Source organism: Mangifera indica, chromosome 18, assembly GCF_011075055.1.
Source record: "Mangifera indica cultivar Alphonso chromosome 18, CATAS_Mindica_2.1, whole genome shotgun sequence".
Taxonomy (NCBI): Eukaryota; Viridiplantae; Streptophyta; class Magnoliopsida; order Sapindales; family Anacardiaceae; genus Mangifera; species Mangifera indica.
The window spans coordinates 5,292,551-5,305,823 of NC_058154.1; the positions used below are offsets into that span (position 1 = coordinate 5,292,551).

At 32.3% G+C, this 13,273-nt stretch overlaps 1 protein-coding gene across 1 annotated transcript; it reads right to left on the reverse strand.

Annotated features, from left to right (window-relative positions):
* Nucleotides 1-326: 326 nt before the first annotated feature.
* On the reverse strand, nt 327-3,466 carry LOC123201310 (ras-related protein RABE1c-like). The gene is made up of 8 exons (XM_044616755.1): nt 3,097-3,466; nt 1,949-2,021; nt 1,762-1,862; nt 1,427-1,492; nt 1,192-1,289; nt 1,037-1,099; nt 836-928; nt 327-743 (listed from the first exon to the last, which is right to left on the reverse strand). Exons 1-8 carry the CDS (start codon nt 3,167-3,169, stop codon nt 660-662), a joined length of 651 nt encoding a protein of 216 aa, XP_044472690.1. The 5' UTR covers nt 3,170-3,466; the 3' UTR covers nt 327-659.
* Between the last annotated feature and the right edge of the window lie 9,807 nt (nt 3,467-13,273).

Here is a 13,273-nt window from a genome sequence, read left to right on the forward strand (position 1 = left end):
TTTTGCAAATTACAGCAATCAAACGATTAATAATAGTTCCTATATGTGAAAGATATTCGCAAGATCGATGACAAGGCCTTTACTGATGGGAATAAATTATGCAACAAGTAGATAACAAGGCCTAAATACTTGGCCCTGGAAAGAATTATAGATGATTAGGATGCAGGGAGACCTACTCTTTGGAACATCCTATTTCGGGTTTTATTCCTAAAATGTACACATCAAAAGTATACCAATGTGAATATCAACATCAAACCCTTCAAAGAAGACAATGTCTAAAATATGCAAGTAACCAAACTGAATGATGAAGAAAGATCCAAACAACATAAAGAACAAATAAATGTAATAACTATCAGTCTTTGAATATGGCACGGCCATGCAGCAATATATTGCTTAAGGATCATGACCTACTCATAAATTATGAAGAAAAACTAGAATACCCAAATAAAAACCATTGTGAACCTATGCAGGCTGCAGGTCAGGTATATAAATCTTGTACAGCATTAAAAACATTTTCTCCCAATAGTTTTTGGGAGAAATTACAACATTATGCACTTGATTCTACATATTTGCATCCCTTGGCAAACTGAATACTACCCCCTATAATTGGACTACATCACAGGCAAAAGGAATACAAACAATCTTGGAATTTTTTCACTTTAAGAACCACAGCATACAGATTTCTCAGGAGCAGCTGCTGAACCCTTGGCAGGGTCTGGTTTACTGATCTTGATAGTTTGAGGCTGCATAACAATGTCAAAATCCAGAAGCGTCAGTTTTAAAATATCACATCACTCATCAAACTTGATGAAAGTTGAGTTAAGAAAATACATACTTCTGCTTTTGAGTCACTCTCTGCAAGTCTTTGCTTTATATCTCTAGCAATTGAAAAGAAAACCTGCTCCACATTGAAATTTGTTTTTGCACTCTGCACAAGTATCTCATCGTTAAATAATTTTATAGCTTTCAAATCTCAACAGGCTAGGTTCCCCATGGGTTTAAAAGCTTATAATCACCACTAAATGTTGTAACTTACTGTCTCAAAAAATTTGATACCATATTCATCAGCTAATGCTTGGCCCTTTGCAGTTGGGACAGCCTACAAAAAGAGTTAGATAAAATAAATGGTACTTTCCAGTAGGTCTAGAAAAGAATCTCCAGTTATTATTTACACAAGTGTTTGACTCATACCCTTTTGCTCTCGTCCATGTCAGCTTTGTTACCGACCAATATTTTGTTGACATTATCAGCTGCGTGCTGCTCTATGTTCCTCATCCAGTTCCTGATATCTACATAATAATTCGATTATAAGAAACATAAAATTTAGTTTCTAGATATATTTCAGTAATTTAGCTCAACCAAAAGGCATGAGTGTGATATGCCGAATATGTAGAAACAAGATATTAAAAGAAAGATAAAGTTATACTGTTAAAAGATGACTCATCTGTCACATCATAGACCAGCAATATGCCCATGGCTCCTCTGTAATACGCTTTACAAGAAAAAGTTAAGAACGGTCATAAAGTTTGAACAAACAAGAGAAAAAACACAGTGAACATCATCCAAATTCTCAAAATCCATATCAAACACTGAATCCATGTAATAACATGGAAAAAGAGTGAGAACCATTAATGTCACCTCCAAAAGGAGGCCAGACACAATTTAAAAACTAGGAAACACATACAAGCAGATTCGCTATTTCAGAAGAAACAGCAACATTTTTGGCATTCAATAAGCATCAGTACTATAACAAGTAGGCACCAGTTGTAATTGTCCGAAATCGTTCTTGTCCAGCAGTATCCCATATTTGTAATTTAATGCGCTTCCCATCAAGCTCAATTGTTCTAATCTTAAAATCAATCCTGAATGAAGCATTAAAAAAGTTCGGGAGAATATACAAAAACCAAAGAGTGATAATAGTACAAGATTTAAGGAGTCGAGAACAGACCCAATGGTGGTAATGAAACTCGTTGTAAAAGAATCATCTGAGAAACGCAATAGCAGACAACTTTTTCCCACCCCTGCACATAAACAGAAAAGTAAGTATAGAACAGGACTCATAGAATGAAATACACATGTTTATTAAGAAAAATCAAACATTAATCAATCAACTGTAAAATAAACAAGAACCAAACACTTAATTTACTAATTCAAACAGTTAGGTAAGGAACATTAAAACTGTTAGACAAAACTAAAAGACTCAGCCGAAAGTTGCAGAAACTTAGTATAAGTAGCCATGTCAAAGGATTAACTGAAAAGATGTTTGAAACTCTAATATTCCCCATCTTTGCAGACCAAAGTGATAATAGGCCTAGCATGCAAAACCAAATACAGGAATTTGAGAAGAAAATATACACAGAAATACAGGGCTATGGAATTGGTTACTGAACTGGCTGCAACATTAAGTTAGATAAGTTCAACCATAGGCCCGATCATAGCAGGAGTCATCTCATATAGTGAACTTAATGAATACAGAATCCTAAAATATGCTACAAATTATTGATGATTACTAGTAAATAAAATCAACCATGACAAACTCTTCGGAATGCAAGTTGAAAAACTGAAAGTACAAGAACCAAATAAATAAAAAAACAGTTGAGGAGTAGGATGTACTTCATAAAGAAGCACTTGATAAGTAAAGTTTCAGAAAGCCAGTTTTAAGATTGAGAAAAAAAATTCAAGTTTTACTCAGAAAAGTGGTTTTTCAAAATGCACATTCAAGAGCATTATCCTGAAAGCACACACCCAAAACAACGCCAATAATTGAAAAAACTCACGAAGTTGAGCTTGAAACTTCTAAACTAAAAATGAAAAGAGTATTAATAAACCCTCAATCCTCGTGAAAAGCAGCAAATATATACATATATATATGTATGTATGTATATTTTCAGAGCTATTCAAATTAAGCCATTTTTACCACCAATAATAACAAATAATTAGATCACATAACAGTAAATAAACAACTCTAATCAAATTTACACTTTTTCAATCAAATAAACAATACAAAAAAGGCCTCCAGTTTCAGTCAACTAAGTAAATAACTATCAATAAAAGCTTATTTTAAATTCAACATAGACAACGAGAAAAGATACTTGCCACTGTCCCCGATGAGAAGAAGTTTGATCAGGTAATCGTAATCGGCGCGAGCTCTAGCCGGCACAGCCGCCATTTATTTAGAACCTTTCTGCGATAAACAAGAGACAAAGTCTCTGTCTACTTTCAGATCTGCAACTTTAGATACTTCTCGTCTAGTATTTGATAAAGAAGGCCGGTTGGGTGAGAAAGCTAGCTCGACAGAGAAGTGGAGCAACAAATACTTTGCCTGTAATCGCACAAGTAACCAGAGTTAAAAGATTTGGTTTTCGTGAGGCAGAAATCCACTGTGTTAGGGTATAACGAAAACCAGGTTGTTCGGAACACGTGGCCGTATGGTGATGAATGGTTAGGTGGTGCGTGAGAGTTTTAACGAAAATGATTCCTTCGGTTATTGAAGGATAATGATTTGGTAATTATAATTTCCCTAATTGGCGTCTTTATGTTGAGAATGCCCCACTGCAGTGATATATGAACTCAATTCTAAGTATGTCCGGATCGAATATAACATGGCCTGTCATACACACAGGTTGTCGTGTCATCGTTTGTCAATTGATAGACCTTACAAATTGTGTCACTTTATAGACATGATAAACCTTGTGCCTTTACGGATTCTTAGCAAACCTATATGCATGCTTTTGTGAATTAGTCTGTTATTATTGCTTTTTCACAAATCGTGTGTAGGCCAGATCTTAAGACCAGTGGCATGGACTGCAAAGCCAACAAATTAGACATGAATTGCAATTTTCTTGGTTGTATCTTGTGGGCTGTGCCAAAATTGAGAGAGTCGGGCACCAACCCCACCATTTATTTTTTAATATAATGACTGTAGGGAGAAACTCTATAATTACACCACTTTTTATCATTTTGCTTTTAGCAATTTGATGCTGTGTGATTTGAAATTAAAGAGAGTTTTATCATTTCACACTATTATATTTCAATCTTCTATATTTCAATCATCTTTAAGCTTTTTCTATTATATACATAATACATTTTCAGTATGAATTGCTTAAATATAACACTTACAAATAAGTTCAAGGGTATTTTAATTTTTTTTAATATTTAAATTTATGTTTGGAGTGTCATTTAAATAAAGCTATAATGGGAACTTACGGTTGAATTTGAATTGAACCAAACTGAGTTTAAGCTCACCTGAGCTCAAGCTTGCTTCAAATAAGCTTGAGTTTGACTTGTTTCAAAAGAATCGAGTTTGAGTTCAGTTTGAGCTTGAGCTCGAATCAACTTTTAATTAGCTCATTATTAAAACAATATCATTTTAATACATATTAATCAAAATGATGTTATATTGTATCAAAATTGTTAGCTCACGAGTTTGACGAGTTAAACACTCTGAAGCTCATTCTAAAAAATATTGAACTTTTAAGCTCGAGTCCGAGCTTGTTTGAACTTAGCTCACTTTGGGCTCGTTTGAATCGAATTTAAACTCAAACTCAAATAAGCTTGATTCAAATCCAACCCTAGTAGAAACAATCATGCATTGCAAAAGTGTTAAGGTAGGTGTCCTAAAATCAATCGTATTTGACATTTGTGAATATAATTTTATATTAATCATTAATAAAAAAATTTATTGTTATTTAAATCATATGTTGTTTATTTATATAATCGTATGAATAACATGTCTTTAGAATGATAGAACTATGACAAAGTGATCAAAGGATTGATTACGGAAACCCTATATACACATTAAGTGGTTATTCTAGAAACGTTTGTAATCTTGATATTGCAATGAGTTAGGGCACCTGTAATGATAATTAGATTATCACAGTGTTAAGCAACCCTACTATAAGTGACGACAATTCTCACATGTCAAAACTATTGTAGATAGCTTAGTACAACTGAATGAAGGTTATAAACGTGTTTATCAAACTGACCCAACTAGAGGATATCCACATGGATGGTTGCTCCAGTGTCTATGTGATCATTTGACTTGAGGTCATCAAATCATCTCATATAAGGATCGGTATGGTTTAACATTATTCAATATGTCATCGTAATTGGGGTAACTATAAAGGTAATAATTAGCTATACGTGAGATATATGGAGGTTATGGTGAATCGATAATGCATTCGTCACTCTTGAGCATAGAAGAAAATATCTCAGATAAGAATACTGAATGACATTCATAAGTGCTTAAATTTATGGAATAAGGTTGCAGCCTAATTCATGTCAGTCATTGAAGTGTCTTAGTTTATACCAAGTAACTATTAAAATAGACACATTTCTATATCTTAGCCTCGAGAGATATTGGTTGACGAAAAAATTGAATTACATGTAATTGTGATATTGTAAAAGGTTAAAAGATGTCTACTGACATTTTATCATCTGAGTGGTCATAATGTTTTGTTAGAGGTCAATCTTAGTCTGTATCCAAATTCAATTCGAATCTAAACACTATCGGTTCAATAAAGAACTTATAGGCCACATACATAAAATAGTTAAATCGAACTTAGAGGTGTGGATTGTTTGTTGATAGTCCTACTGTTTAAGTTCAAGAGAGAGACTATGAATAAATTGTGTTTGCCCAATAGGGTTGAGAGGACTTGGTTTGACCATGTCTTGACCAAATGCATACCCATACACTAAATGTGCCAACCGTGCATTTGGTGGGAGAGGTGTCAACCATGCAAATGCATGATGTCAGTCGACACTATGAATAAAAAGGCATGCCAACCAATACACACATATGATGTTGAATGTGCAAATAGCTTGGTAGAATGTCGGCTATGCATTTTACATGCTAGTTGTGCATATGTGTTGATGAGTGTTAAGCTTGGTTGAAGTTTCAATTGTGCTTGGACACCTATGCATATATATAAGGTATGCTTTTTTTTTTAAAAAACATAAAACACATAATAGAGTGAAAACCTAACACCTTGAGTCTAGTCAAGAGCTCTAGCAACCTCTTCACCTAGATTTCCTCTTCTATATTCATGCTCTATGTAGATACCAAGACATCACCTTGTGAGAGTTGGATAGGGTATTCTCTCAAGCCACGTAAAGTTTGAATGAGTTACCAACATATTTATAAATCTAAAACACCCTATAAGTGTTTTGCATGTTCATGAATTTTATGCTTAAAATGGGATCCTAGTTAGGGTTTTCAAGATTATTTAATTTTTAAAATTTTAGATTTTGTTGCATTGCTAATTATCAGCACCTTGAAAACCTTACAATGGTATCAGAGCTACCATTTAGCATAACTTTTATGAAAAATTATACCTGCAGTAGTTTGGTTAATTTTATATGTTGATTACATATAATTGGGATTAATCAAAACTAAATAAATTTGGTAAAGATGATTTGTGGACATATTGTTACACGACTTGTTGAGTGTCATATACAATGTAAATTGTGTTAAATTATCGAGTGATGATTTCTGGATTTTTGTTTGAGTTTTGTTAATATATTTAGGTTTGTTTTGGTTGAATGTCATAAGTTTCATGTTGTCGTTGAAATCGCTTTTGAATTATGTTGATTGCATGATTCAAAGGTTTTCACCTATGTGAGTACAATTTACATGTCGTATTCCATCAACTTGATGATATGATTTACCAAAAACTACAAAATTTTTGGTTCTCCTTCCTGGGAAGAAACCTGGAAATTTCTATATCTGGAAATAACCATGCACAGTTGGCACAAGGTTGTGCATGGTGGATGGAAGGCATGGTGCCTTCTGACACTTCATGTTGGCATAATGAAATTTCCATTGATGTGCACGGTTAGACACCTTTTGTCCCAATAGTGCATTTTGGTTCTTCTAGCTGTGGCATGTGTAAATTTTCCAACTGTGCCATTGTCTTCTAGTCGTGCATCATTTTGAAGTTTTGGTGAATTTTAGAAGCAAGGTTGGACACTTTACCTACATACTCGAACAAAGTTGAAAATATTAGGTCAATTTTATTTTGCTGAATTAAATTTTTCTTGAGTTTTGGGGTTGAATAACAAATTTGCAAAATTTTAGAGACCAGAATGTAATTTGACACTTGAGATAATAACAATTAAAATTCAATTTTTAATTGATATGTATATATATAGATGTACGTATGCATGGTGCCCAATACGTAAGGTTTGCGTGTCTTGTCTTTATCTTCTTTCTTATTTTAGATTAGGTTATTTTATTTTTCTTAGAATTATGTAACTTGGAAATAAAGTCATATAATAATTCAAGACTAGAGACGAAAGGAAAAATGCAAAGACCTAAAGATGAAGATTCACCTAAGTTGACTAGTAAAACTTCTCTTGGCTCGAGAGGCTTGATATTAGTTATGGTTGCGTACTGACACGTTTTATTTTTACATTGTAGAATATTTTATAGTTTTTATTTTGCAAATATCACTTAACATGCAGCGTAAATTTTGATAAGACTAATTAATAAAACCATCAATTTAAATATTAAGTCTAAAATTTATTTAATGTTTTCCAATATGACACCCAAATTAAGTACTTGTTTGTTGGAAGCTTGTTCACCAAAGCAAAAGGTACACTTCTACTAAGTGAAAAATTAAGAGATGATTCTATTAGGTCCTACTTAACTGATGTATTTTGCTTGTTCGCAAAAATGAAGGTAAAGTATGTTAGAGGCATGAGTAGGGAATGCATTTGTCAATACAAGGGAATATGTAGTATCCACTCTACTGATACCGAAGGTCATATTTGAGGTCACATGATTTGTTAGGTTAACAACTAGCTTGAAATCATGAGCTTTTGGTAATTAATTTTAAATTTACCTATTTGATGAATTCGAACTTGTTCACTAAAGTGATTGGGAGAATTAATGCGATGAGATCTTGGTCCACTAGGAAGTTCACCAAAACTTTTTGAGTACAATAGTAAGGGCTATTGGCTTGAGGAAAATAGGGGAGCATTTTAACTAATTAAATTTGTGATTAAAATGAATATTAATAATTAAATAAAATTACTAATTCTTTTATTTGTAAATTGTAGAGCAAAAAATCACCATGTCAAACCTAACATATTGATTAATTTTCAAAAAGAAAAATATGTCTACTATAAGCAACTTCACTGATTGATACAAAAATCTTTAGATTATTTCATGTCAGGAGAAGAGGTTGTATAACCTTGAAGGGTCGTTGCCCCTTGAACCTAGTCCTAATGCCACCTAAAAGCAAAAGGATACTTTTAATAAGTATCTTGATGACTCCATGGAAATACAATGTCTTATGTTGACTTCCATACTTGTACGATAGTTAAATGATATGAGGTGTCAAAGACGCTTGTTGATTACAAACTCTTTAAGGCAGGACAAGTTGGCCCTTATGTGGTCAAGATGATTGGTTACATTGAGTGATTGACAAACTTGGGTTTCATCTTGGACAATGAGTTTGCCATTGACCTAGTGTTGAAATCCATCTATAAATCGTAGGCTAATTTCATTATATATTTTAATTTGAACCAAAAAAAGAAAACCCATGAGAAGTTGTTGTAGATGCTCAAGACTATTGAACAAGAGGTATGAAATGTAGCTTTAACTAATGTGATTATGGTTGAAGCCCAAGCACCGAAAGTCAAGGCCAAGGGCAAAGGCAAGGGTAATGCTAAGCCCAAGCCTAAACAAACAAGCAACCTGATATTGCTTAATACATGTAGTAACAAACATTCAATTATTATAGTATAAATAATCATATTGTTCAATATGTGTAACGACAAACATTCAATTATTGTCACAAAAAAAACCTATCTTATAATGACTAGTTTACAATTGTCATTATTTAATTGGTCATAATATCGTTCTGGTGACAAAAATGTTATCACATTATCAAAACATTTTTGGCGCTAAATTTTCCCATAAAAAAACCTATGGATAAAAAAATTGTGACGATTAATTTTTGTCGCTATTATACTATTATAACAAATGTAATTACAGACATTTGTCATAATTTATTACAATCTAAATAATCACATTGATTATTAAATGTAGTGACAAACATCTAATTTTTGCCACAATAACCTATCTTATAATGACAAAATATATTAAAATTTTTTTGTCACAATAAGCAAAATTTCTTGTAGTATGTTATTCAGCCTATAAGTGGTGTAGGGAAAGGAAAGGTTGTTTGCTTCTATTATGACAAGACAAGTCACTAGAGAAGACATTGCGAAGTTTTTATAGAGAACAAGAAAAAGAACGCAGTTGAAGTCTCTACTCCGAGTATGTTTGTCATTAAGATAAACTATTTTCCTTATTCATCCTAGGTTGTAGACACAAAATGTAGTTCTTATATTTGTTCTAATATGTAGGGACTAAGAGATGTTGACCTAGTGTTGGAAATGAAGCATGTGTTACTGCATTAGTCATAGGAATTTATTATCTTAGGTTGCCTATTAGATAGTTTTAAAATTAAGAAATTGTTATTATGTTCCTTCTGTTTTTAGAAACTTAATTTTTGTGTCTATTTTGGACAAAAAGAGATATTTATTTTTTTATTGTTAATGGTATTATAACCATCAACTTAAATAATATTCTCTATAAAACAGCTAAATTATATAATGGTTTGTATTTTTTAAAACTGGGTAATGAAATGTTTAATGTGTAAAATAATAAATGATCAAAATCGAATAATCAGAATACTACATATATATGGCATTGTAGGCTAGGCCAATTCCACATAGGACCAAAACATATATCAAGACTTTTTGAACAAAGGGTCTTACAATTATTTGACTTTCAATCATATGATGAATGCGAATTGTGTTTATTGGGTAAGATAACCAAAACACCCTTCACTAGACATAGTAAAAAGGCGATTAAACTATTAGGGATCATACACAACGATGTGCATGGGCCTATGACAATATATAACAAATATAGGAAAGCTTACTTGATTAAATTTATTGATGACTTCAGTAGATGACTATGTGTTTTTGATAAAACACAACTCTGAATACTTTGGTAAATTCAAAGAATTTAATACAAAGTAGAAAAGTAACTTGGGAAACAAACTAAAATCCTTCGAGGTGTTCAAGGAGATGAATCCTTAAGTGCTGAATTCAGAGAATACCTAAAAGAACATGGACTAGTATCTTAACTCACTCATCATGGTACACCATAACACAATAGTGTATTTGAGCTGAGGAATAAGACCTTGATGGAAATGGTCAGGTTCATGATAAATTTTACTAATCTACCCATATCTTTCTAGGGTTATGCCCTAAAAACTACTGCATATACACTGAACCATGTCTCATCTAAATCTATGGATCAAACTCCATACAAGTTATGGACTAGGTGAAAACACAATCTAAATTATTTAAAGACTTGGGGTTATAAAGCTTATGTCAAGAATTTGACTTTGAATAAGTTAAACGCTAAGTCTGAAGAGTGTATCTTTATAGATTACTTGAAAGCTACTAAGGGATATTACTTTTACCACCTAAAAGAGCAAAAAGTCTTTGTTGTTCATACCAATGTGTTCTTTGATAAGGAATTTATTCTCAAGAAAACCAGTGGAAGGAGGGTGGAACTCGATGAAATCTTATAACACAAGATACCACAGATGTTAGACAAAATGATGTGCTATCACAGATGATTAATCATGATGAGGAAGTTCCTCTACCTTAGGTAGAACAACCTTAACACACATAAGAGCTAAGTAGGTTTATACAAGCACATTATGAGCAATGGATATTTGGTTTTCTCCTAACTCAATATGGTGATATATTAGTTATCCACGATGATATCATAAAATCCAAAATAGACTCCATGTACTAGAACCAAGTATAAACTCTGGTGGATACACTTAAAGGGGTAAAAGTCGTTGGGTACAAATGGATTTTCAAAAAGAAAACCGATATTAAAGGTAACATGCATACCTATAAAACATGATTGGTTGTCAAAGGTTTCATTTACAATATGACATTGACTATGATAAAACATTTTTGCCAATCAATATGTTTAAGTCTATTAGAATTATATTTATTATACTTGTATAATATGACTATGAAATCTTTTAGATGAATGTCAAGACTATCTTCCTTAATGGTAACCTTGTAGAAGATGTCTATATAGCACAACCCAATAGTTTTGTTCTTGTTAGAAAGGCAAATAAATTATAAAAGCTTCAAAAGCCTATTTATAGACTTAAGTAGGCTTCGAGGAGGTTTGGGAGTTCATATTCATCAAAAATGAAGATAAACCATGTATATATAAAAAGGTCAGTAAGAGTGTGATTGCATTTCTAGTATTGTATGTCGATGACATCTTGATTATTGAAAATGACATACCAAACTTGCAATCTGTAAAAGCTTGGTTATTCAAATGTTTTTCCATGAAAAACTTAGGAGAGGTAATCTACAATAAATGTTTGAAAACAAACAAACTGAGTACCATATATCTATGGCATTAAAGGCTAGCCATATAGGATCGAAACGCATATCAAGACTTCTTGAACAAAGAGTCTTATAATCATTTTACTTCTAGTCTTATGATGAATGCAACTTATGTCTATTAAGTAAGATGGCCAAAGTACTTTTCATTAGATATAGTGAAAAAGGCAATTGAACTATTAGGGATCATTCACAATGATGTGTATATGCTCATGATAGTGCATACTGGATATGGGAAAACCTACTTTATCATATTTTCTAATGACCTCAATAGATATGACTATTTATTTTTTATGAATTCAAAGAATTCAAGAACGAGGTAGAGAAATAACTTAGGAAACAAATTAAAATCTTTCGTAGTGATTGTAAAAGTGAATACCTAAGTGTTAAATTCAAAGGATACCTAAAGAAACATGTGAGAGTTTTTCAACTCACTCCTTTCAGTACACCACAACATAATGGTGTACTTTAATAGAAGAATAGGATCTTGATGGAAATGGTCAAATCTATGATGAGTATTATAAATCTACACATGTCTTTTTAAGGACATGTTCTAAAGACTACTATCTATACACTAAATCATGTCCCATCTAAATCTATGAATAAAACTTTATATGAGTTATGAACTTGGCGAAAACACAATCTAGAATACTTGAGGATTAGGGATATAAAACTTATGTCAAGAAATTGACTTTAAAAAAGCTAAATGTTAAGTCCAACAAGTGTATTTTGTGGGGTACCCAAAGGAAACTAAGAGATACTACTTTTACCACTTAGAGGAGTGAAAAGTCTTTGTTGCTTGTACTGACGTGTTCCTTAAGAAAGAATTTATTCTCAAGAGTTAGTGAGAGGAAGGTGCAACTCAATAAAGCTCCTATATCACAAAAAACCACAAATGTTAGATAAGATAATATGCTATCACAAATGGTCTATTATGAAGAAGTTTCTTAACCTTGGAGCACATAAGAGCTAAATATATCTACACGAGTACATTATGAGGCAAAAAGATTTGGTTTTCTTATGACTCAGCATGACAATGTATTGGTCATCTTTGATGACGAACCTAAGACTTATGATGATGTTGTCTTAAGTCCAAATTCTATTAAACGGTTGGATACCATGAAATTTGAAATAAACTCCATATACTAGAACTAAGTATGGATTTTGTTGGATGCACTTAAAGAAGTAAAATCCATAAGGTACAAATAGGTTTTCAATAAGAAAATTAACATAGAAGGTAACGTGTATACCTATAAAGCATAACTAGTTGTCAAAGGTTTCACACAAAAGTATGGTATTGACTATAATGAAAACCTTTTCTCCAATCATTATACTTAAGTCTATTAGGATTATGTTTGCTATTGTCGCATACCGTGACTATGAAATCTTTTATATGGATGTCAAAACTGTCTTCCTAAATGGTAACCTTGTAAAAGACATCTATATGGTGTAACCCAATGGTTTCCTTCTTGTTGGACAAGCTAATAAGACATACAAACTGCAAAAGTCCATTTATGGGATTAAGTAGGCTTTCAAAAATTGGAATATTCATTTTGATGAAGTTGTAAGAGAGTTTAGTTTCATCCAAAATAAAGATAAGTCATACGTGTGTAAGAAGGTCAGTAGGAGCATAGTTATATTTATAGTATTGTATATCGATGACATCTCGATTATTAAAAATGACATACTGAACTTGTAATCAGTAAAGGCTTGGTTGTCCAAGTGTTTCTCTTGAAATACTTAGGAGAAGTAGTCTACATTCTTGGGATTAAAATTTACCAAGATAGAGAGTGTAGATTACTTAGCCAAAGTCAAA